This window comes from Ascaphus truei, chromosome 6 (genome assembly GCF_040206685.1).
Source record: "Ascaphus truei isolate aAscTru1 chromosome 6, aAscTru1.hap1, whole genome shotgun sequence".
In the NCBI taxonomy this organism is placed as follows: Eukaryota; Metazoa; Chordata; class Amphibia; order Anura; family Ascaphidae; genus Ascaphus; species Ascaphus truei.
In genome coordinates, this window is record NC_134488.1 from 90555456 (window position 1) to 90580927 (window position 25472).

The window sequence follows — 25472 nt, forward strand, 5'->3', positions numbered from 1 at the left end:
GACAGTGGACAGGAGGGGGTGGACAGGAGGGGGTGGACAGTGGACAGTGGACAGGAGGGGGTGGACAGTGGACAGTGGACAGGAGGGGGTGGACAGTGGACAGTGGACAGGAGGGGGTGGACAGTGGACAGTGGACAGGAGGGGGTGGACAGTGGACAGTGGACAGGAGGGGGTGGACAGTGGACAGTGGACAGGAGGGGGTGGACAGTGGACAGTGGACAGTGGACAGTGGACAGTGGACAGTGGACAGTGGACAGTGGACAGGAGGGGGTGGACAGTGGACAGTGGACAGTGGACAGGAGGGGGTGGACAGGAGGGGGTGGACAGTGGACAGTGGACAGTGGACAGGAGGGGGTGGACAGTGGACAGTGGACAGTGGACAGGAGGGGGTGGACAGTGGACAGTGGACAGTGGACAGGAGGGGGTGGACAGTGGACAGTGGACAGGAGGGGGTGGACAGTGGACAGTGGACAGGAGGGGGTGGACAGGAGGGGGGGGACAGTGGACAGGAGAGGGGGGGGGGCTGTGGACAGGAGAGGGGGGCTGTGGACAGGAGGGGGGGCAGTGTCACACACGCACACGCACGTCTCAGTCCCGTGATGCACCCTTTCTCAGTTCTGTGCGGCGGCCGCGCCGCAGGTGGGGGGGAGGTGGGGGAGCAACACATGCGACACCTACCTGTACTTCCGGCTGCCGCCATCTTCTCACTCGGCGCCGCGAGGGAGGAAGGCCATCTTACGCGCCGCGTGGCAGCCTGTTCCCACGCCGGGGAGGGAGCGGGAGGGAATGGAGCGGGAGGGAGGTGAGTGGAGCGGGAGGGAGGTGAGTGGAACGGGAGGGAATGGAGCGCGAGGGAGGAAGGGGGTCCGCCATCTTACGCGCCGCGTGGCAGCCTGTTCCCCCGCCGGGGAGGGAGGTGAGTGTAGCGGGAGGGAGTGGTGTGTAGCGGGAGGGAGTGGTGAGTGGAGCGCGAGGGAGGAAGGGGGTCCGCCATCTTAGGCGCCGCGTGGCAGCCTGCCTGTTCCCCCGCCTGGGAGGGAATGGAGCGGGAGGGAGTGGTGTGTAGCGGGAGGGAGTGGTGTGTAGCGGGAGCTACACTGTGTGAGGTAGCGGGATAGGGGGAGGGACATTGGTGGCATGGTGTAGCGGGGTAGGGGGCCTTGGGGTCTGGTTGCGGTAGGGAGCTGTGTGAGGTGCAGGAGATGTGAGGCGTGCTGTGCGGTTCGCGGGAGCTACACTGTGTGGGCTAGCGGGATAGGGGGAGGGACATTGGTGGCATGGTGTAGCGGGGTAGGGGGCCTCGCGGTCTGGTTGCGGTAGGGAGCTGTGTGAGGTGCAGGAGATGTGAGGCGTGCTGTGCGGTTCGCGGGAGCTACACTGTGTGAGGTAGCGGGATAGGGGGAGGGACAGGAGGCCGCGGCCTCGCGGTCCAGTTGCGGGAGGGAGATGTGTGGCGGGGAGGGGGGGTTTGAAGAGGCAGTCTGCAGTGTTTGGTGTTGTGTGAATGTGTGTGTGTGCTGTGTTTGTGCGTTGTGTGTAGATTCTGTACCTGATTCGGCAGTCTGTGGTAACAGACGTGAAGGTTTTGATAGCTGTGAAGCGTGGCCCCAGAGCAGGTTGAGGATTAGAGGATTAGGTGTTGCAAAAGCAAAGCGTTCCCAAAACTCAGTGAGGGGTGGGACAGTGTGGAAGTATTAGGGCATTGGTGTTGGACGCAGGCCAATGAGAGGTGTGCGGGGGCGGGCATTGGACGCAGGCCAATGAGAGTCAGTGAGGGGTGGGACGCAGGCCAATGAGAGGTGTGCGGGGGCGGGCATTGGACGCAGGCCAATGAGAGTCAGTGAGGGGTGGGACAGTGTGGCATTGGTGTTGGACGTAGGCCAATGAGAGGTGTGCGGGGGCGGGCATGGCCTGAGCCGGAGTGGCAGGCCCAAGGTCCAATGCGATTGACCCTTGGGACGCAGACATACAGTGATTTCACAAATATATAGTAGATATGCTGTGTGTTTGTAGGTAAGTAGATATTACAAATTTTTTTTTTTCTTTTTTAGGGCACATGTAATCAAAGAAGTTTCTTTGTTATGTGTATCTTTTCAGAAGGCATCAGGAGGTCAAAATGAATCAGGTGAGTGTTAAAACCTTTTATTTTTTTCTGTTATTTTAATTATTTTTTCATATTTTACCAGAATGCACTAAATTTTGCACATTTATCAGTCTCCATGCCAGTCTCTTTTTTTTTATTTATTTTTTATTTTTTTGTCTAGTTGTGTTTGGCCCTGTATTGCACCAGTTTTGCAGGAGGAATACTTTAAAATGTATATTCAAACAAAAAAAATCCACACACAATGCCCGTAACAGTTTTAAAACGTTTGTCTTCTATTTGGGTTTACTTCTATACATTAACTTATTCATATCCCCCAAAATCGCAATTGAAAGTAATTTTTTTTCTTTCTATTATAGCAAAATGATCAATAAAAAAATAGCGATAATTACTACCTAATGTTTATTATCCATATGCTGAAATTCATAAAATGTCAATTTAAACTTCAATTATCGCTAGTTCTCTGCACTGGGCCATTTGCTTTTGACACATCTTTGAATTGTGACAATCTAGAAGGTAAATACTGCAGACTTTTAGAAGTAGTACCCCCGTAAGGTGCTTTTACATGTTTTGTAACTTTAGATTTGTTCAACTTTTACTTGCATTTACATTTTGTGTGAATGCACAATTTGGTGTCTTCTGTAATTTGAATGCCCTCGTGTAACCAAGTGAAGATGAATCCTTCATTAATTATACATTCCTTGCCATGATTTTCATACAGAGGAACCATACCTTTCCAGGTGTACTCTGTAACATGATTCCTCCCTTTTCATGAACCAGAACCTTTGTAGCATTTACAGAGTTGGACTCCGCACTTGGATTGGCTGCGAATCTATATAAATGGGAAGGTCATTGGTCTAACCATGTTAAGTTCCCATTGTAATATTGAAGTTGACAATATCTTACATGGTAATGATGAAGTTTACTCCTTTTGCGCGGAGTAACAGCGTTACGTCAGGCTGGAATGTGGCCCTCGTAACTACAAAGGCAATACGGTGTGAAGCCCTCTATTACTTGGTGCCCAGAGGGGGGAAAACTCCTTCATATTGAAAGGGGAGATTCTTCACTTTGGGTTTTTGGAGTCAACACCCCTCTTTGTACCAGTGGACGTGTATTGCGTATAGCGGAATTCCCCATTGCGGAAGAGGAATTGAGGGTGACCAAGAGGGCGTTCCTGTTTGGAGCCTTAAAATACACTGTAGGTGTCTAGTGGGATCTACTGGCAGCTGCAGGAGAATAAAGGTGGGAGGCTTTTCTAATCTGGAGCCCCCTTTCATCACTTGCGAGGTGTCACTCCCCCCCTCCAGCCCCCAACACACCCACACTCGACAACACCAAGAGGGAGAAACCCACCCCTTTGAAAATGAGGATGGCAACCCCCAAAAATATCCCTGGTGTAAAAAAAGAAGTGGTACTTGCCAGGTTCTGCCCTCTGGGTCTACCCCCTGTAGGATGGAGCTAGAGTTGGACTTGGGGGTAGGATCATGGTTGAAATTAATTGCATGGTTTCTAATATGGTCATGCATGTGTTTGTGTATTTGTGATTTTCAGAGGTAGCAAGCTTTGTTTTATTTACTGATAACACACAATATCCATACAGTAGCATTCAATAGCCGTGATAACTCTGACTATCACAGAATATCACCATAACCTGCTAGCAGGAGCGATAACTCGCCCTACATCTGTAGGGTTTTCTATTTAAACTTTGGGATAGGGGTAATATTTGGGGCTATAGTTTATGTAAATATTTTGGTGTAGAGGTAGGGTTAATATTTTTGGGTAGAGTTATGATTGTTTGGGGAAAGGGTTAGGTTAGGGTTAATATTTTTGGATAAATTTATTGTTAATAGTTTAGTGGAGGGTCATAGATTGTGTTTGTTATTAGAATTTTGCGTTGAGGGTTTTATGTTCACCTTTGATTTGGTGTTTTGATTATTATTAGGGTTAACGCTAACTTTAGTACTATTTTATCACTACTGTTTATTTTATGCATAAGATTTGGATTCTTGGTAGCATTTCGTTTTTTAGATAATGCTCAAATGGGAAATTTGTTTTTGGCATAATCGCTTTTATTCTAATTTTGTGTTTCTTCCATATGCAAAGCCACAATTCATATATTTTATAGTGGGTAAAAAAATTGGGAACCTTATCTAGAAAATGATCTAGTTTTTAAGTGTTTAGCTTTCCTAGGTTATCTTGAATTAGGAGCAAGAATGGAGCATGAGCATTCCTAATGTCATACTCTGAAGCACATTTTCTACAAAAGTGTCGAAATATTATATACATGTAATAGGGAGACCATCCAAAAAGAAACCATGACTCTCATAAGACATACATTATAGTAGTGTATGACCATGCTATGCTACAAAGGGAAAATATTACAAAATCTATACACTGTATTGTGTTTTTGCCATTTGAATAATTATATGTATATGTATATGTAGAGGTATCAGTACCGTGTTAGCCGAGCTTCAATAATCAAAAAATAAATAGATGATACCGTTCTGTGGCTAACGAAATGCTTTTATTTGTGTGAGCTTTCGAGATACACTGATCTCTTCTTCTGGCGATGTTACAATGAATGAAGCAAGCAAAAGCTATACTATAAACAGTGTCTATTGGAATGTTATCTGTGCTGGTCCTTCCCCCGGTGTGGATGTGTTTTATGGCTGGAGGTGTCAAAAGGTTCCTGAAAGCAAGTGATGAAAGAGTGTGTATCAGTGTGAATAAAAATGAATGGAGAGCCCACAGTATATACTAAAGCACTGTATATCTCGAAAGCTCGCACAAATAAAAGCATTTAGTTAGCCACAGAACGGTATCATCTATTTATTTTTTTATTATATATATATATATATATATAGATAGATAGATATAGATATAGATAGATAGATATATTTAGATAGTAAAATGTTGTATTACAAAAACATGGTAGCCATGCTTTCATTCCTGTTGGAGTTCTAAGGAGTATTAAGTGATTCTGGTTTGGAGTCTATGGATGGAATTAGTTTACTGGGCTGCCTAAGGCAAACTGATGCAAATTACAAGTATTCGCTACCTAAAATGCTGAGCATCAAGTATTGCAGGTTTGCATGTCATCAAAATGAGGGGCGGGGAAGTGATGTGTATACAGTTCCCAACTCTGCAATCGCCAGGGGGCTAATGATGCCTTTTACCAACTTGACACATCTGCCAGTAGTGTGTGTGGATTTGAACAACAGATCTTAACCTAACCCAGGGAACCTGCCCCCAGTGTCTAATTGCCCACTCCACTAGATAGTGAGAGGAGAAGGATGCTGAACAATAGGCCATCAACCCTTCTGAGTGTACAGGGGCAAGCTGGCAAGGCACACCCTTGTACAGGCATTGCAGTGCCTGTGAAAGCATCTGATTTCTTCCAGTACTGTATTGTAAAGAGGAATGGATGCTGAACTGTATCCATCAGCTCTATCTATCCATCTAGATATCTATGTCTATATTCATACATACTCATTCACTTCTGTTTGGCAACTTTTGCATGAACATTTATACATCTAAATATTTGATGGCACTTTTGCGAATATACTCATTTCTTTTTGTTTCAAAGTTTTTTTATTAGCCATTTATACATTTCACAACATTAGACACATAAAAATATTTTGGCCTAATACAAGTTTTTCTCATTTTTGTTGGTGTTCATCGGGGAAAAAAGTCTCAACGTTCCCCTGACCCTCCGGGGTCTGCAGGGGCAGCGTGAGTGTAGAAACAGAAAAGGGGGAAGAGGGAGGTGGGGGTGGGGGGCATTGCCTCCTTTCTCCTCTGCCTCTATTACTGGGGTCTGTGTTCTATCTAGGCTCCTTTTCTTTTCTTATGAGGTGTTTCAGCGTTGGAGTGCCATTTGGGTCAACCATGAGTCCCATGTCTTATAGAAAGAGACAGTGGACCTTTTCAAAAAGGCTGACAGTCTCTCCATTTCCATCACCTCTTGTACCCTTTTTTTTTACTGTTTGTTTAGAGGGGGGAGACACCTTCTTCCAGGCGGCCGCCACCGCACATCTAGCCGCTGTGAGAATGAAGGAGACTAATTTGCCTGTTGGTCGGTCCAATGTTTCTAAGGGCTTGGCCAGCACGTAGGTCAGCGGGTCAATGGGTATTGTGAGGTATGTGACCTCTTCTATTAAATTTTGTATGGTTTCCCGGTATTTCTGAATTTCCGGACATGTCCACCAGATATGGGCCATGTCCCCCTTTTGACCGCAGCCTCTCCAACATAGATCGGAAGCCAGGGGGTAGATTTGATTTATTCTAGCTGGGGTAAGATACCAGCGAAACAATGTTTTGTATATATTTTCTTTGATTGTGGTACATATGGAAGTTCCTGAGGCTGTTTTCCAAATACTTTCACAATCCTCTCGGTCTATAACTATATTCAATTCTGCTGCCCAACGCAGCATGTATTCGTGGGTGGGGGCTTCTGTTGCCCTCTCCAGTTCTGCACAAATTTGCGTTATGAGACCTTTCTGGTGGCCTGTTTCTCTACAAAGGCGCTCAAAACCAGTGAGAGGGGGAAATTCCAACGTTGGGGATAATGTTTGAATAAAGTGTCGGATTTGTAGGTACTTGAAGACGTTCAACCCTACTATTTCATATTTGGTTTGTATGCTTTGGTAACTCAGGAACTGCCCAAAACTCAAGAGGTTTGCAACCACTCTAATGTTTTTTGTTTTAAATTGATCGAATTGTCTTGGCTCACAGCCAGGTGGGAATTTTGGATTTTTATGGATTGGTGTAAATTGAGAATTAGGTACTGTGAGCTTGAATTTGAATTTGCATTTCATCCAGGTCTCCCATGTGTGTCTCATCGGACCTAATTTGAATTTACTATTCTGAATGTCTTCCCTGCTCAGGGACCAAAGGCAAGCCGGCAGCGAAGGCGTCCCGGCAAAATACGTTTCTACATCTAGCCAGCAGTATTGGTTTGGGTTAGCGTTCCAGACTACTGCCTGTCGCAATTGGCGGCTTGGTAGTATCTTGTGATGTCTGGGACGCCAAGTCCTCCTCTCCCCCTTGAGGCCAAAAGAACTGTTCTGGCAACTCTGGGTTTTTTACCCTGCCAAATAAAGTGGAAAATTAGTTTTTGAATGTTCTTTAATTCTGAGCCAGGGATGTGGACCGGGAGAGTTTGGAAGTAATATAGTAATCTAGGGAGTATATTCATTTTAACCGAGATCATTCTCCCGATCCATGATATCTGATATCCTCCCCATTTATCTAGATCTTGTTTGATTTTCCGAAACAGGGCCGGGTAATTCTGTTGGTATAGGGATTGGTAGGTCCTTGATATCTTGACTCACAAATATTTGATACACGAGGAGCTCCAATGGTAATTAAAGTTTAGTTTGAGGAGTTTCACCTCTGGCAGGCTTAGATTCAGGGCTTCCGATTTGTCATTATCAATTTTGTACCCTGAGATTCTTCCAAAATCCTGGAGTTCTGAATATACTAATTTCTTAATGTAGACGCGAACTGCGGGATGTTTGTACACCTGAACAAAAAAATAGTTTGAAGAATTCATTTATAATCTACATATTGAGTAACTAGGATGCCCGTGACAGGTTTATAATACAGATCTTACATGGATAATGCCTCTTACATGGCATATTTTTGTTTCTCTTTAACATGATCTTTGGATTACAATATTTTTAATTAACGGTTTGCTACTTTGCCATAGAGCAATATGTTTCCATAACTGTCAGGTAAGTAATCTGTGTGCCTGACGATGTCTTTCAATAGCAAAATGCTTCTGCCAAATCAAATGATGAATATTGAATATGCACTAAATATTTTACAGCAATATAGTAGTTCCGTCTCCAAGGTTGTCATGAAATAAAGATTAACATGTCTTCAAATATTGTATTGGGGTTTATCAATAGAAACAGTTTCATTCTCAAGCAGAATTAGTTGAATTTGAATGTGCTTTACTTCACACATTGTGTATGGAACTCCTTGCTTTTCTGTTAACTGCAATCTTTATTTTTAAAGAATAAATGTACAATGGCTACCTGAGACAGGTAGAAAGGTAATACAAGATGCTGTGTCTCAAAATATATTCACAGCATTTATTCCTCATGATAAACCGATTAAGTTAAAAACTTTTTTTTTTTTTAATACTTTTTCCAGATAAATCTGTATGTGAATATTAAGGGTATTGGCTAGTTCAAACTAGTGAAAAATTGTCTTGACTAACGCATTGATCTCAAAAGTTTCTGAGCATCAGGAACAAGCTTTTTTTGTTTGATTTTATGCCACTAACCCTTTGGGTGCCCCAAAGAAGTAGCCACTACATCATGGTCCCATGATGTTAGTCACTACATCATGCCTTTTATAGAGTTAGTTTTCCGAGGGGCGCACGTGTCCTGCGTTCCTATGCACTGCAGGGGAATGGAAGAGGACTCCTCTTTCATTTCCGGGTTAAGGGTTGCCGTGGTCATGTGAGCACTCTGAGGAATGATTGCCGTTTGCTGGAGGGGCCATGGCGCTCCAGTGCTGAAGGGGTTAACGATTCCGAAAATGTCCTTTGCCATACCCAACAACTCTTTTTTTGTTTTTGTTTTTTCTGTGCTGTTGCTAAGGGTGGTTAATCTATCAAAATGACTCTTCCAATAATTTAAGATTTTCATTTAATGTACATTTATTTGCGTGAGATTATCTTGGTGGGGGGAAGAGGAGGAATCTCCAATTACGTAGTATCACCCACTCATCCAATGGTGGGTCTTTCCAGTTTAAAGATTTCAATCTTGCTTCTTTTTTTATTGCAATGTTCAATGTAGCTAAATTAGAATATTGCAGATTGCAAAGCTTCTTACATGGTTTCTTTACTGAGCTCATAAGCCCAGATCCACAAAGGGTTCTAAGCTTTTGCACGCCTTTACTCCCATCTATATGAATTGGAGTAAAGGCGTGCTAAACGCTAGCACCCTCTTGTGGATCTGGGCCATAGTCCTTTTAAATTCCTATATGAAGCAATTTGAATGGTAGTACAGGCATACCCCGCTTTAAGGACACTCACTTTAAGTGCACTCGCGAGTAAGTACATATCGCCCAATATGCAAACAGCAGCTCGCGCATGCGCCTGTCAGCATGTCCTGAACAGCAATACCAGCTCCCTATCTGTACCGAAGCTGTGCGCAAGCGGGTACACTATAGAGCCTGTTACAAATGCATTATTTACATCAGTTATGCACGTATATGACGATTGCAGTACAGTACATGCATCGATAAGTGGGAAAAAAAGGCAGTGCTTCACTTTAAGTACATTTTCGCTTTACATACATGCTCCGGTCCCATTGCGTACGTTAATGCGGGGTATGCCTGTATACAGCCTAGGTGTACTGTGGTAGTGTACGTTAAGGACACGGGGTTCCCTTCTTCAAGGGCAAGCAGCAACCACAAATTCAACAAAAGGGCCAGTATATATTTTTTATATACTCTTTTACACCACGAACACAACCTCACATTCATATTTTTATTATTCTTAATATATTTAAGGCGTTGTAGCATTTTTTAGCCACACTATTTAGGGAGCGCCCCAGTTCAAACATCCTCTAAGCCTAGGTGGCCTGCCTGTACATGGAAAGTGATGGAAGGATAAGGGGGGGAAAGAACTTTGGAAGCAGAGAGGATGAAAGAAATGAGGCACAGGATGTGACTATATACAGATATACAGAGGAATAAGGCATTCTATACATTTATGTAAACAAACAATGTGTGTGTGTGTGTGTGTGTGTGTATACTTACACCACGTTGTAACATCTTTTAGTCCCAGATTAAGGCTGGAGTATTTCTCTAGATGGGGTTTATTTACAGGGATAAATAATATACTAACAGACCCACCGTCCCTTTAAGTCAAAACGAAATCATAAAATAACCTCCTACTCCTTTTAGGAGATTAAACATAAAGCGTTAACCCATACTATCTAGATGAACAGCTAAAATGATTACCATCCTTAAACAGTTACTATTATGACAAAACATATAAAGTCTGTACACAGCAATAAAGGGTTTCGCTTATCTGTTAGTCCAGGGTTTGGAGCAGACGTCCCTGCTTCAGCGTGGCCTTCCTTCCTAGGGGAGCTCAGCCCCACGAGAGCTCAGAGAATCTCTTCCGTAAATCCAATGTTAAGGATAGGAGATCCCCCTCTCCCCCCCCCCTGCTTCAACACGTCTCATCCTTCTTCTTGGGATTAACCACCCAGGCAGACCCTGCAGGCTTTGCGACCACCATCCAGCGGGCCTAGGGGGTTGTGCCAGCTTTCCTTGCTGGGGAGAACTCTTCTCTGGTCCCTTCTCTCTAGGACAGCAGTCAGTCTCTCAGCATGGCAGTTTTCAGTCTGTCTTTTAAAACACTTCCTTGTTTAGTTTGCTCAGTTAGGCAGCAGCTGCTGCTGGGTTCTCTAGGGAGATTAACTCTCTGCATGTTGGGAAGTCCCATAGCTGCCCTATTCCAGCACCCAGTGGATGGTGTGTGTGTGTGAGTGTATTTAATGTCGCATCCTATGCCTCATTTTCTTTCTTTCTTCACTCCATTTCCAAAGTTGTGGCTTCTTTTTCTTCTTTATACTTCCACAATCAGCAGTGTTCTCGTCCTACTGCTGACATGAGCGCACTTTCCATGCACATGTAGTACACCTAGGCTGGCCTGGCACTATACAACCATTCAAAATGCATACATGCACATTCAATATACATACACAGAATCCCTGGCTGCTGTCGAAGCATTGTATGCTACGTGGTAATGCAGAGAGGCAGGGTTGTGAACCTGTCTGAGACTTGAATGTGCTCACAAGTGGCATTTTTATTTGAGAGATTTTGGTTCTTGGGGAGATGAAGTGACTTGCCCAAGATCACACAGAGCTGACACTGGGTTTTAAGCCTGGCTCTCCTGCTTCAAACTCTGTGTTATTGTTTTCAGTCGGTGCCTTTACTGAGCCACTCCTTCAGCTCAAAATGATGGTCCTGCTGTGCATGTCTGGTACACGTGTACACACACACACACGCTCACGTGCACAACACAAGCGCGCACACTACAAGTGCACAGGCGCACGCACAGACGCATGCACATACAGGCGCGCGCACATACAGGCACGCACATACAGGCGCGCGCACAGACGCACGCACATACAGGCGCGCGCACAGACGCACGCACATACAGGCGCGCGCACAGACGCACGCACACACACGCTCGCGCACAGAGACGCGCGGACGTGTATATATGTATCGCGCGCGCAAATGGAAATATTACTGTGTGCTCATTTGCATGTCTTAGGCCCGCCCATAGAAGGGTGAGGCGATCCGAGCCGCGCTGACGCCGAGGCTCGCCTGCTGAAATCTGGCCGATTTCATGCCCATACAGGCGAGCCAGCGGGCGCGATGGGAGCTGGGGGGGAGGTGGTTGGAGGCGGGGCAGTGACGTCGCTGGGCCAATCGCCCGCGACGCACTGACGTCGACGTCACGGCACGTGACGTTGACACTGCTGTGCTGTGATTGGAGGTTTTCATCCGACAGCTCGCTGAAAAACAGCTTGGCTCTCGGCTGAAAACTCCAACTCGTCAGCACGCCTGCGGACGCTCGCGTGAGCCCCCTCTCAAGGCATCCTCATTGAGGATGCAGGGGCTCAGCGCGGAGCGTCCGCACGCCTCAGCACGGCCTGTCCTTCTATGGACTCGGCCTTAGACAGGTCTGCAACCCTGCATTTCACCATTATCACCCAGCACACAGTGCTTCCACTGCAGAAAGGGATTCTGGGAAATGACAAGCAAATGAGCACACTGTGCCACCTTTTGAATCAAAACCATATAACATGGTCCCCTATAAGCTGATGCTTGCTGCATATCACAGCCTTTGAGCACAGCCTGGGTTATGATGCATAGCCAGTAAACCCACCCAGAGACAGCTTATTTTTTTGTTTTTTTGTTTTTGTTTTGAAAATTCTTTTATTATGCGGTGTATCTTTACAACAAGATTATAACAATACATAAATCATTTTCCAAAACAAAAAAAACTTGTACAACGGCGCAGTGCATGACCCATACATCTCTCATACATTAACTTTTATGAATATTTTCCCAAAAGTAAAAAACTGTAACGTGCACCATGGTGTAGTGCATTATAGAGATATAAAGATATCTCGTGTGTGTGTGTGTGTGTGTGTGTGTGTGTGTGTGTGTGTGTGTGACCTGTTTTTTCTTTCTGGGGCAAGAGGTTTGTAGGATTTGTTGTTAGGATTTAGTGCATACTAGCTGATATACCCGGCGTTGCAGGGAGGGGGGGGGCGTGATAGGCAGGGGGGAGGAGGGGGCGTGAAAGGCAGGGAGGGGGCGTGAAAGGCAGGAGGGGGCGTCAAAGGCAGGGGGGGCGTCAAAGGCATGGATTCCTCCCCCTGCATTTCCTCACCTGCCAGCATGCCGCTCTCCTCGGGCTGCCACTGGTTCTCTCCCCCCTCGTGGCCTCCGCCGACTCCCGGTGGCACAAAGGAGGTATTAACTCCCTGCCGCCCTCCTCCTGCTCCTTGGGGATGTTGAGCCGTAGAGAGCGTGCTCTGGGAGGTGGGGGGGAAGTGGGAGAGCGACACACACGCGACACCTACCTCTACTTCCGGGCGCCGCCATCTTCTCACTCGGCGCCGCGAGGGAGGAAGGGGGTCCTTCCGGGCGCCGCCATCTTAGGCGCCGCGAGGCAGCTGCAGCCTGCCTGGCCACTGCCTGTTCCCCCGCCGGGGAGGGAGGTGAGTGGAGCGCCAGGGAGGGAGAGAGAGGTGAGCACCGGGGAGAGAGAGGTGTGTGTGTGTGTGTGTGGCGCTGGCTGACGTCAGACCCACCAATCTGATTGGTCCTCAGCCTCTGGCCAATCAGATTCACCGCAGATAGCACTAACCTTTCGATTTTATATATTAAGATATATCAGAATCTTCATTTAGTTGGCCTTTTGTCTTTTGAGCTGTGCACTTTAAATTGAGGAGATTTTAAATCCACATTTTTATAAATCAGAAAACATCTCTAGACAGAAAAAAAAAAAAAAAACTAATTTGGACCAGTACATTACAGTATATCACAAACTCATATCAGAGCATGGTCCTGAATTGAATTTTTCTTGTCTATAGGCGAGATTGAGCATAAAATATCAAGGTGGTTCTGTGCTATAGCATCTACCAGCAAGAAATGATAAAATCTAAAAGCAATTATTTTATGACATTATCAAATATAAACTGGTGGGTTCTTCATATTTTTTTTTGGGGGGGGATTTAAGGGATTGACCAGATTTACGCTATATTGATATGAGCATTTAATGTATCATAGTATGGAGGTCTTGTGGTTTTTTTTTTTTTTTTAATAATTTTTATTGTTAATACTTTTTCCCATGGAAACAGTTAAAATATAACACGCAAACACATGTTTAGAGCTGTGTACAGTGCTGCGTACATTTGAATAGCATTAAGAATATCCCTAACTTACTTTGTTTTAAGATCTTTTATTATGAATAATATATAGTCATATACAGGTAGCTCATCTCATTATGTTGTGTGAATTCGGAGAGTGTGATTTGCTCAGTCATAAGCAATGTACAGTATTTAGAGAGTAATTTAGTGCAATACTGCGACACTCATGGCGGACCAGACTTCATATTCCTAATATGTATAATTCCTCAAAATTTAGCAGCTAAAATATTATGCATTAGAATGTTGTCTTGAAATGGACAATGTAAATTGAGTTTCTGCTAAGAATTGCTGGAGCTATTTCAGACTCATGATGGACTTTTCTTAAAAGGATTTCTTCTTATGAGTGCTGAGACAACTCTTGGGTTGTGTAGATGATTGACAATCATTTTGCAGTTGATTTATTTTTTATTTTTTTAACTTGTAGGATGCAACAAAATCTTCAGGAGAAGCTGAGGCGTTGAGTGACGTACCTGAGCATATACTTTGGGGACTTCCTGAGGAAATGAAGATTTCTCCTTCGGCTGTTGATACCGCACGACTTGGTAAGCAATTTCGTTGTGAAATGAAAGTACTTGGGTGGTTTTTGTTGGTTGTTTTAAAAAAAGAATTTTTTTTTAAAGCTCAATCCATAGCTATCTCAGAGTTTAAGACTAGAAGATAGCGGCTTTGTTGTCTTGACATGCTAGAATAATAATAAACTGGACTTCAAGTTTGTAAACTCTGATGGGCGAACTATAACACACGTCAAATTTTGGCCTCCTTTCTTTTATTAAAACGATTCGGGTTGTTTTTTTTCTGGTTGGTTTGTTATAATATGCCCTTTATATCTTCTGGCATCACATGTCTGTGACGGGATCAGATAAATGGTTGAAAAGTACAGTATAGCTCAAAGTCTTTGGTTTGAAGTTGAACTACCGAAAGGGTAATGCAGGTCCATTTTGAAAAACAGAAGAAACAAATGTAACTTTTTTTTTGGATTTGGTTTACGGAAGTGTTTTTTTGGAATTGTGTTGGTATGCCAATCCTTTCATATAATAATCACTTTGAACCTTCTGAGACACGAATTATAAGCTTTGGGCTTCATCTTTGACCAACCTAGCCTAGTAGGATGCTGCATATAATGGTAGTAACCCATAGTATTTTAATACCGAAGCCTGTGATTATGTGATGTTACTACAGTATCTGCTAAATAGCAAAAAGATTAACTCTATCCCACTCCCCAGAACAGAAGCAAGATAATCAACCTAGTTTAAAACCGTCAAAAACATCTGAACGGTCTCATAAAAAAAATAGAAGAGTGAATGAATGTGTTGTAGAATTCTAGAGTACTCCTCTAATGATTCACGGCCTGTGTTCCATAAAACGAATTCTCCTCCTAATGTGTGGGTTGGTTTCTTATTAAATGACCTGTCAAGATGCCAAAAAATACTCCAAACAAGCAGTTTCCGCTTTAAAGTAGAGATTTCAACATCCATGTCAGGTAAAGCCTTTATCATATGTCCATTTAACCACATGGGACCTGCCAAGATTACTGGGAATTGGGTTACCGGTAGAATGTCACCCTGACGCCATTATGGTTGTACATCAGTAATTTGAAAGAGTGAGATGTTACAGTACTTAAACATAACCTATATCTTAATTTGTTTATCCGCTTAACAATACTGTACATTTATCAATATACAGGTAGTAGTATCCAAAGTCATGGGAAAATGTGTCCACTCCCAATTAAGCGATTTCTATACCAAGAAAAATTTCCCTAGCCAATTCCAATCTGGCTTTCGTCCCAAACACTCCACCGTAACTACCCTGCTAAAAGTTTGCAATGAAATCCAGTGTGGAATGGAACGGGGACAACTCACTGGTGCAGTATTCCTAGATTTTGCAAAGGCTTTTGACACAGTTGATCATGCTATCCTGCTTAACAAACTCCAGAGCTCTGGAATAGGGAAGCATGCTTTAAACTGGTTACAGTCCTACCTATCAGGAAGATCCCAACATGTGTCCATCTCAGGCTCTAACTCCAACCCCCTGAATATCACCTGTGGTGTCCCGCAAGGCTCTGTTCTGGGGCCCTTACTCTTCTCAGTGTTCATTAATGATCTTCCCACAGCTTGTAAGGAAGCCTCAATACACATGTATGCAGATGACACAATCCTATATGCACACAGCCATAGCCTCTCTGACCTTCAACACATACTTCAGTCTGACTTTTTGAGACTCGAAAACTGGATTTCCCAAAACAAACTGTTTTTAAACACTGACAAGACTGTAACAATGGTATTTGGGACCAAGACTAAATTTGTAAAGCTTCCAGTGACTGAGCTCCTGATTAGAACCAACGCTAACACCACCCTAACACCTGTCACTAGTTTTAAATACCTGGGCTTATGGTTTGACTCCCACTTAACATTCGGGATGCACATTGATACCCTGACAACCAAGACCTATGCCAAACTAGGGGTACTTTACAGGAACAATCCTCCCTAAGTCTCCTGGTCAGAAAGCGTATTGCACAGCAGATGCTAATGCCAATTATTGACTATGGAGACATAGTATATGGCTCGGCTCCTCAAACCCACCTTAGCAAACTTGACACCCTCTACAATTCAATTTGTCGTTTTGTTCTCCAATGCAACTACAACACACATCACTGCGAAATGCTCAAAGAACTAGATTGGTCAACACTAGAGTCTAGGCACAAAGTTCACCTTTCCTGTCTTGCCTTTAAATTCTTCATGGGCAAGCTACCCAGCTACCTGAACAAGCTCTTCACCCCTACCACTTGCAGCACTTATCACCTGAGATTAGACTCCAAAAGACTATTCATGGTCCCAAGGCTCAACAAAGTATCCGGACGTTCCTCCTTCTCCTTCCGTGCACCCCAAAACTGGAACACCCTACCAGAGACTCTCACATCCACCACCAGTTTAGGTTCTTTCAAATCTAAGGCTGTCTCACATTTTAACCTGGTCTGTAACTGTTTCATACGCTCATAATATATATTTTCTTTTACTGTGCATGCAATGTCTTGTATATAATGTATACCCTGTTCATTTATGTAACTGTACTTGTAACCATGTATTATTTGTTTTACTCTGTGCCCAGGACATACTTGAAAACGAGAGGTAACTCTCAATGTATTACTTCCTGGTAAAATATTTTATAAATAAATAAATAAAATAAATAGATGCAGCAGGGTACCTCAGTAGCATCAGGGATTTTGGCTGGAGAATCTGTACGTTACATTGGTCAATGTGTGAGTATGAATTGGAATATGCTTGGTGCCTCCCTGATACCTCCTACTGTATCAGGGATGCATATCTGTTATAGTATACTCAGGAAATGTTTGGTGTTAGGAAAACACTGTAAGAAATGATATTGCCACATTAAAATGTGTTTCCTGACACTTATCCGTTGTCTTGTTCTGCTACTTGAAAATCGTCTCTCCCAGCCACCATCCAAGTAGAGGAAACAGGACAGGTGTATATGAACTAATGACCCCCACCACCTCCTGGAATAAAGATCTGCTCTCTTCCATCTTTCATACAAGTAGAAGTTTCTCAGATCTTGATCCTCTCACTTTTCCTTGTTTATTTGACTTATGAATTTCTGATGAGCGAATTCAGATTTTTGGAAATCCGGCATCCCAAACGTTGCCAATCCAAGCAAAATTCAGCCAATTGCACTGTGCTAAATTTGGTACAAATTGCTACGGTTCGAGGCGTTGGGTTTCCAAACTTCGAAATCGCTGCTCTCTAATATGAATAAGGAACCATGTATGTGTTTCTCTCGAAATTTCAAAACACTTAAAGGAGCATCCCTCTTAGGACACATTTGTAGTAAAGATAGGGGCATATTTAATAGTCTAAATGTAGCCTATGAACAGTTTGTTTTTAAAAAAAATCTGAATAATTGTTTTTAAACGTTTAACTTTTTCATGTTAACCAAATGCGTCTGAGAATTTTCACAATCTTTCTAATGTTTTTGGTGTTGACTGTTTGTTTGCAGTCCTGGGAGCCATGAATCGATTGTTCTTTTTGCTCTTTTCTTTGTTTGAACAATTATGATACCATAACTACTTTGCAAACAATAAAAGTTAAAGAAACAAAAGGACAAGCACACAACTCTTAGTATAGTAAATTAAATTTAATTATCGCCCAACCCTAGGTTAGATTTTGAGAGTAAACCAAAATGTGTGTAATTTTGTTGCTAACCTTGAGCCTAAGAAGATAGCCTATTCTAAAGAAGAGCAGTGGATTCTTGAGAAAAAGATGTAATCTAGCATCCGTACCTTTTGGGCACCTCCATGCATCTGTTAGCATCGTGATCACGGTTGCATAAAGATTTTAGAGAGCATATTTGTGTTGGACACCAGACGTATCTAGTTTTAGGCTGCTGCTGAGCACTCATACTTGAGCGGTGATGTCATCAACTCTCAAAGCATGAGCGCTTGGATGTCCTGCTGAATTTTGCGAGTGGTGGCGGGGGGGCGGGGGGGTGCGCGTGTGTAATAATTGGTTGGCTCTGAGCTGTGTGCATTGACTGGTGCTGATTGGTTGCTGATGGGTCATGTGACCCTTCAGCGCGCTTGAAAATCAATTTTCTGTGTCGCCCCAAGCGCCTAGCTTTGCTTAGTGTATGTGCACGTGTGCGCGTAGCGTTAACGGGGCCATGCTAATTTGATTACATTAAAGTAAGCGCGTGTTGCGGCTGCCTGGCCACAGCCTTATATATAATTTTTTTTTTTTTTTTTTTTTAATGTGCTTGACCCTCACGTGCAACATAAATATTGGCACAAGTAACCTCTGTGTCCTATAAATCCTGGGACTACAAGATATCTCCCTTCTTTATCAATTCTGGTATGCATAGGCTGGAGAGTGGCTTTGACTAAAACAAATAGCGGCTCCTCTGTTGACCTCTATATAGGAAACATAAGACAGCAGGAATGCTTTGTCACGTTAGGGTGCATGTCTTGAGAAACATGAATCTGTTGACTAAATACTATTTCCTCTTGGCTTTGTAAAAGTTAAGTGCTACGTTTCTGAGAGATATTAAGGCTCTTTTATATTTTTAGAAATTTACTTTTATACATGACAAATATAAAGTTACAAAAAGTGGTGGGAACTGAATGGGGAACAGTCCAGACATCCCAAGATAATAAACAATGTTATACCAATGCCACACTGATAAACAATTCTCAAAATAACAAAACACACACACACACACACACACACACACACACACACACACACACACACACACACACACACACACACACACACACACACACACACACACACACGGCAGCAGAGGAAAAAAAAGCAGAACCATGAAGATTACTAACCAAGGAACGGAGGGTGTACAGCAAGAGCATCTTTAGTAATGAGGCAAGTCTTCATGGGGGATACAGGAAAGCCCTTTCAGAGCTAACTAAACTGTACTCCTTCGTAAAGGAGCCTTGCCGGACCAAACCAACAGCAAGTGTAAATCTGAAGATTCACTTATTTAGTTAGACTTTATAGCAATATTCCACTTAGCGTTTTTTTAAATATATTAATCAGATATCGATTTAATAAACTTAAGCGTCGGAGGCGGGGGAAAACAAACGGATTTTGTGGAAGACAAACATCTAAAAATAGATTCACTTTTTAAACTGCCGAATGAAGCAAACAGATGGGTTCAAATTCAGCCAATTCACCAAACCGGAGACCAAAAGAGAGCCCCCTTCTATCACAACAGGGCTCAGGGCAAGCACAGTAGAGCTGACCGAAAATGGGTCCAGATTCTCATTTGCTAAAGCATCGCAGGATAGCTCAGCCATTGCAGTTGCTTCAATGCAGTGGGTAGGAAGCAAACTTATTTTACTCGGCCTCATGGGTTTAGCGGCAATCTTCAAGACCCTCTTCCATTCTCTTAGGAAGCAGCAAAGACATTTTTGCCACTTGCACCATTAGAGACTGAAGGATGTAGTGTGACAGCTGGTCAAGAATATCCAGAAACAACTGTGCTTCCTCTATAGATGTGGGCATAGCTTGTTTGCCTTGGTACACTGTGTGATGGAAAGGGGCCCATGGACAAAGCATAAAGGTTAAGCCCAGTCCTTAGCCCCTGCCCGTCCTTTTCTGGGGCTCATGTGGCCACCAGGCCTCGGAGCTACCACGTTTTAATATACCCAGTAGCCCCTTGCATGCCCTGTAATGGCAGTCCTTTCGTTCCTGTGTATAAATGTAACTAAAACATAAAATGCCTGAGTGGGAGATTTAAAAGTGCTTCTATGCTGAGTGACTGCATTGCCGGAGAAGCAGAGAGCAGGAATTTTTGAGCTGGGAACTTTAAATTGCTCCGCCACTCAGAGATCTGGACGGTTCCCACCCCCACAGGAGTGGGAGCAAATCCCGGGTAAGCCTTGGAAGTGGTGCCTGGTAGCTAGGATCCCCCCCCCCCCCCTGTATGCCCTGTTTTTTGGTGAGTGCAAGTTCGGATTGTGATTTTTTTGCTGTGTTTGCTGGCTCCCGTCTGAATAAATACTTGTTATTGAACTGCTTTGTCCTTGCTGTTGCCTTGATCCAGTTGTGAAGTCCTGGTCTTTCGTGACAGACTTTTCTGGGATCAGGCTAGGATCAGACTACTTTCCTTAGCCAACTCCAATCTGGCTTTCACCCAAACCACTCCACAGTAACTACCCTCTTAGAAGTTTGAGATTCATTGTGGAATAGATCTGGGACATCTAACTGTTGCAATATTCCTAGATTTTTGCGAAGGTTTGTCATACAGTTGATCGTGTTAGCTTGTTAAACAAGCTTCAGTGCTCTCGAATACGGGAACATGCTTTAAATTGGTTTCACGCATAGACAAGTTGGGTTATACCCAATAGCTATCTCAGAGTCTAACTCCAACCCCTTGGATATCACCAGAGGCATCCCATAAGGCTTTGTTCAATTTTCATTTATCTAATTTTTCAATGGTACTTGGGACTAAGGCTTCCAACAACAGAGCCTCACTCTTTACATTCGGGCTGCATATTGACACTATGAGATCCAAAACCTATGCCAAACTAGGTATACTTAATACAGTAGGAACAAATCCTCTGTAAATCCGCTGGTCAGAAAGCGCATTGCCCAGCACATACTGATGCCAATTTATAGACTATGGGATATATTATATTGAACCGCACTCCAAACTCACCTTGGCAAATTAGACGGCCAAGAGTTGGGACCGTGCTTGTCAGGTATCCTCTGCTGCCTGATCTTCTTCCTGCTGCTCCGGAACTCTCCGGCGATCAACCGGGACACAGCGAACGTTAAACAAAGAGAGGAGCGCAGAGAAGGCAGGATATCGAAGAAATAGTTCACGTTTATTAACACACATTTAGCAACTTAAAAACTTACAATTAAGTTCCGCCACTTGATCGATCGAATCCCCTCACACCACCGATGTCAACAGAGCGAAATCCGCAGAGTCCCCCCCTTCCTCTAACTAACCCGGATCACCACGCGGTTGTCAAACTGGAAGTGAACCAGGAGCCGGCTAACAGGAAGAAACTAATTCTCTCGCTGGAGCGTAGAGTTGTTTCACATCCCCAGCCCAGACGGACCCGGTCAGTGACGTCACTGTTTGTGGCGTCTCCCGAAGCGCCGATAGCGCTAACGAAGGACGCGAGAGCAGGGAGCTCCCACTGGCAGCTGTGTGTGCACCAGCGGCTGAAGCGAGCAGCGTCTACCGAAGAACTTCACTGCCGGTATCCACGAGGGCGGACTTCGTACAACACACACTGTATGGGGGCTAGATGTGAGTGACCATTTTTTATCTTGAATGTACCCACTAAATTGTTTTACTCCCTACACTTAGTCCGCTTATCCTTGTGTGTATACCTTATTACTTGCATGTTGACCTGGGAGCTGATACGTGACTTGGATCGGTAATATTAATATCAAGTATTCCATCAACACTCGGAGGCAACCCTGGAAGGGTACATTGCTTACCATATGCTGTAAAAGTGCGAGTGTGCACTCATAAGGTGTCTTAATCACTCAATCGGTCCCTTTATTTTTACACAGTCTTGCACTATGTATTTTTGTTCTGTTTTTTACATATCCTATGGTTCCTGAGCTACCTGCATTTTTCCACAAGATTTTAGAACAGGAATGTGATATGTTTGCTTTAGTGTGTCTGTTTTTATATGGAAGAGGCTCATAGAATTGGACTTTCTTTATATTTTATTTCTATATCTCAGTTTTAATGCGTTTTTATATATTTAGAGTTTAATATTACAGATGGAACGTTGGCTGTGATTTTATTTGAAACAATCTGAAATGAATGTGTAGATTGTTTATTAATAGGTGGTAATAAGACTGTATCTTAGCGCCATCTCCTCTGTGTGCTCACAGGTGCATCGTAGCTGTTGAATCTGAGCAGCATTATACAGCTTAGCAAGTTATAAATTGTTGTAAATGCTTGCTTCATAGGCTCACTCTGCAGTCTGCCATTATACACTTCACCCCTTGATGTCTCTGACATTGCATTGCCATGCCGGGCTGCTTCTTGCAGACCTGGAAGTGCGTTTTCACTTGCCTACTGGGCTTTTTGCAGACCTGGAAGTCCGTTTCAGCAGTATTTCAGATGATTTCCCCACTATTAACATCAGGCTCACTATCCTATCGTTACCTGCCTCTTTCCTACTACTAGTTTTGTGAAGTGGGACTACTCCTTTTACTTATACACCTAAAAAATATTTGCCCCTTTTTATTTATTTGCTTACCCTCCTTCTGCTTAAGCTGATATAGTTCGGTCTTCCTGCTTCCGATTCTGCCTCTTCTTCCTGCTTCCGAGTCTGCCTCTATTTCATAAAAGCTACCTTTTTGTCTTTACTATAGCTGCCACTTTGAGAACCATGTCTTTTTTTGTTGTTGTGGGTTTGCTAACCTGCCTGACAAAGGTCTGTTGCGCTTTTTTGTTTTTTGTTTTTACATTTGTTGATTTTCTTTTTCCATTGCAAACTCTGAACATGTAAAACTTTACTTTTGTGTGCACCATGATTCCGTGTCTGTCTTTATACTAAACCACACTAACTGCTGCTTGCTGGGAACGAACGTTTCACTTACAGTGACATCTGCTAGCTTGTCCCTATTTGTACTGGAAATATTGCATTTCCTTGCGGGGTGGCTCCCTCACTAATTGCTTGAGGTGCCCCAGTGCACATTTGGTAGATGGAAGTGAGGGGACAGCCGGCAGGGGGGCGCAGGGAAAAAAGTTTGCGCCCCCCTGCTTTACCGTAAGGGCAGTTAAAATGTGGAATTGATTACCCATGGAGACTGTGATGGTAGATACAATAAATATCTTCAAAAAAAAGTTGGGCATTTTCCTTTCTTAAAAAAATAAATAATAAAAAAAAACAAAGGTATACAGGGATATACCAAATAAGTAAACATGGTAAATATGTTGATTCAGGGAGAAATCTGATTGCCAATATTTGGAGTCGGGAAGGAATTTATCATTGTATGATTTTGCACTTGGTTTCTTGTTTGCCTTCCTCTGGATCAATATACTGTAAGTACAAATGCTTTACATTGCTCTATCTTCAATTCCAAACATTTCTTGGAGGGCTGGAGGTGGTTATAGATTTTATATTTGGCTTAAAGGAGCAATCTAAGCAATATACTGCAAGGGTTTTTTTTTTTGTTTGTTTGCTTTGTTTACCCGTTCTGTAGTATTAGATAATACTTTTTTTTACATTTTAACATTCAACTCTTAATGCCTTTTTTTTAATTTAGTTATTTATATATATATATATATATATATATATATATATATATATATATATATATATATATTCTGTTACTCAGACAAGGTTTTGCACTGAAAAAAACGTATTCATGCTTAAGATGAATAGATGAGTTGTATCCTCCTACGTATGTTATCGTGAATGATATTTGAAGAATCCAGATAAATGTATGGTTCCCCTAATAGATTATCTACATTTTGTACTTATTCCGTATCTATGTTCACACTGAAATTCTAAGCTAAAGTCATATAAATGGTGCAGATGTTAGAAATGCTTGCAAAATGTTCACACTGTTATTGGTTGATTTGATTTATAATGGTTCATATATAAAATAAAATTACAATACTCTTCTGGCTGTTCTGTTGGTATACCTGGAAATGTTATTAGGGGATTTATTCTAGTTTACATAATTATGTCCTTGTGTATATACCTTGGTTTTGCTTCTTTGACATAGGCATAATAAGGGGCTGGCTGGCTGGCAAATTTTAGCCCGGTGGGACAAGCGCAACCAACCGTCCCATGCGCACTCCATGCATGTGCACGCCATACACCTGCAAACGCACAATAAACCAATGCACCATATACACATGAAAAACACATACCACACATAACAGACCAAATACACACACTTTATTGCACCAAATGGCACGATGCAGCAGGTGTGACAATGCATTAAACCCGCTGCCCCTCTATTAAGAAGTAGTGAGACCACACCTTGAATATGGAGTTCAGTTTTGGGTACCACTCCCTAAAAAACTCATTATGGAACTTGAAAAAGTGCGAGAAGAGCCACCAAATTAATAAAGGGGATGGAAAATCTGACTTGTAAATAAATATCATTTAGCTAGCATCTCTTCACATTAGAAAAAAGACGTCTAAAAATAGATATGATAACTATATACAAATAGATTCAGGGACAATACAAGGAGCTTTCAAAAGAACTATTCATCCCAAGGGCAGTAGAAACAACACTGGGTCATCCCTTAAAGCTGCACACCAAGCAATATCCTACATGTCGTGTTTTTTTGTTTGTTTTGTGTTTTGTTTTGTTTTTTAAATCGGTTCTGTACTATGAGAAAATACTTGTAGCATTTAAAATAAAAAAACTAAATGAAATTTTTAGTGTATTATAATGTAACAAGCATTTTTTTGGTTTCTATAGCATCCATTTATAAAGTCACAGCCCCTTCCTCTTCTGAAACAGGCCCCTTCCTCTTCTGAAAAATCCCCCCTTCCTTTTTTTTTTTTTTTTAGCCCTGCCCTCTCTCTCGCAGTGCAGCAATTATATCTAGTGACTGGCCTGGTCATCTGATCTTCCCCATGGAACTCTGTAGCTTTGGTCCTCTTCTGCTGCTGGCTAATTACCTCTCGTGTGGATTGTATTGATACACATTAAAGGGGAAAAAATAAATTTAAAAATAAAAAAAACTGCAGCTTGGCCTGCTGCTTTAAGGTTGGAGGAAATGAGATTTCACCAGCAACAAAGGAAAGGGTTCTTTACCGCAGCGGTGCGCAAACTGTGGGGCGCGACACTGCCGACGGGGGGCGCGGGGTTTACAGAGGCCCCGCGCGCTTCCCGAAGGCACTTAAATTAAGTGCCGGGGGAGCTGCAGGGCCTCTGTAAACCTAACTTACCGTGGCTCCGGCGGCTTCCTCCCATGTGTTGCCATGGCAACGCGGCGGCAAAATGACGCTGCGAGGTCATGTGACGTCATTACGCCAGAGCGCGGGTAAGTTGGGGTTGGGAGGGGGGCGCGGGAGTGAGGGGACAGCCGGCAGGGGGGCGCAGGGAAAAAAGTTTGCGCCCCCCTGCTTTACCGTAAGGGCAGTTAAAATGTGGAATTGATTACCCATGGAGACTGTGATGGTAGATACAATAAATATCTTCAAAAAAAAGTTGGGCATTTTCCTTTCTTAAAAAAATAAATAATAAAAAAAAACAAAGGTATACAGGGATATACCAAATAAGTAAACATGGTAAATATGTTGATTCAGGGAGAAATCTGATTGCCAATATTTGGAGTCGGGAAGGAATTTATCATTGTATGATTTTGCACTTGGTTTCTTGTTTGCCTTCCTCTGGATCAATATACTGTAAGTACAAATGCTTTACATT

At 43.1% G+C, this 25472-nt stretch overlaps 1 protein-coding gene across 2 annotated transcripts in view; it reads left to right on the forward strand.

Moving 5' to 3' along the window:
• PRDM2 (PR/SET domain 2) overlaps positions 1–25472 on the forward strand; it is a 113061-nt gene that overhangs the window by 24868 nt on the left and 62721 nt on the right. For both annotated transcript variants that reach the window (XM_075605061.1, XM_075605060.1), the window contains 2 exons: positions 2052–2125; positions 14000–14117. In XM_075605061.1, coding sequence (XP_075461176.1) covers positions 2117–2125; positions 14000–14117 — 127 coding nt within the window. In that variant the 5' untranslated portion in view covers positions 2052–2116. The remainder of the gene's footprint in view (positions 1–2051; positions 2126–13999; positions 14118–25472) is intronic.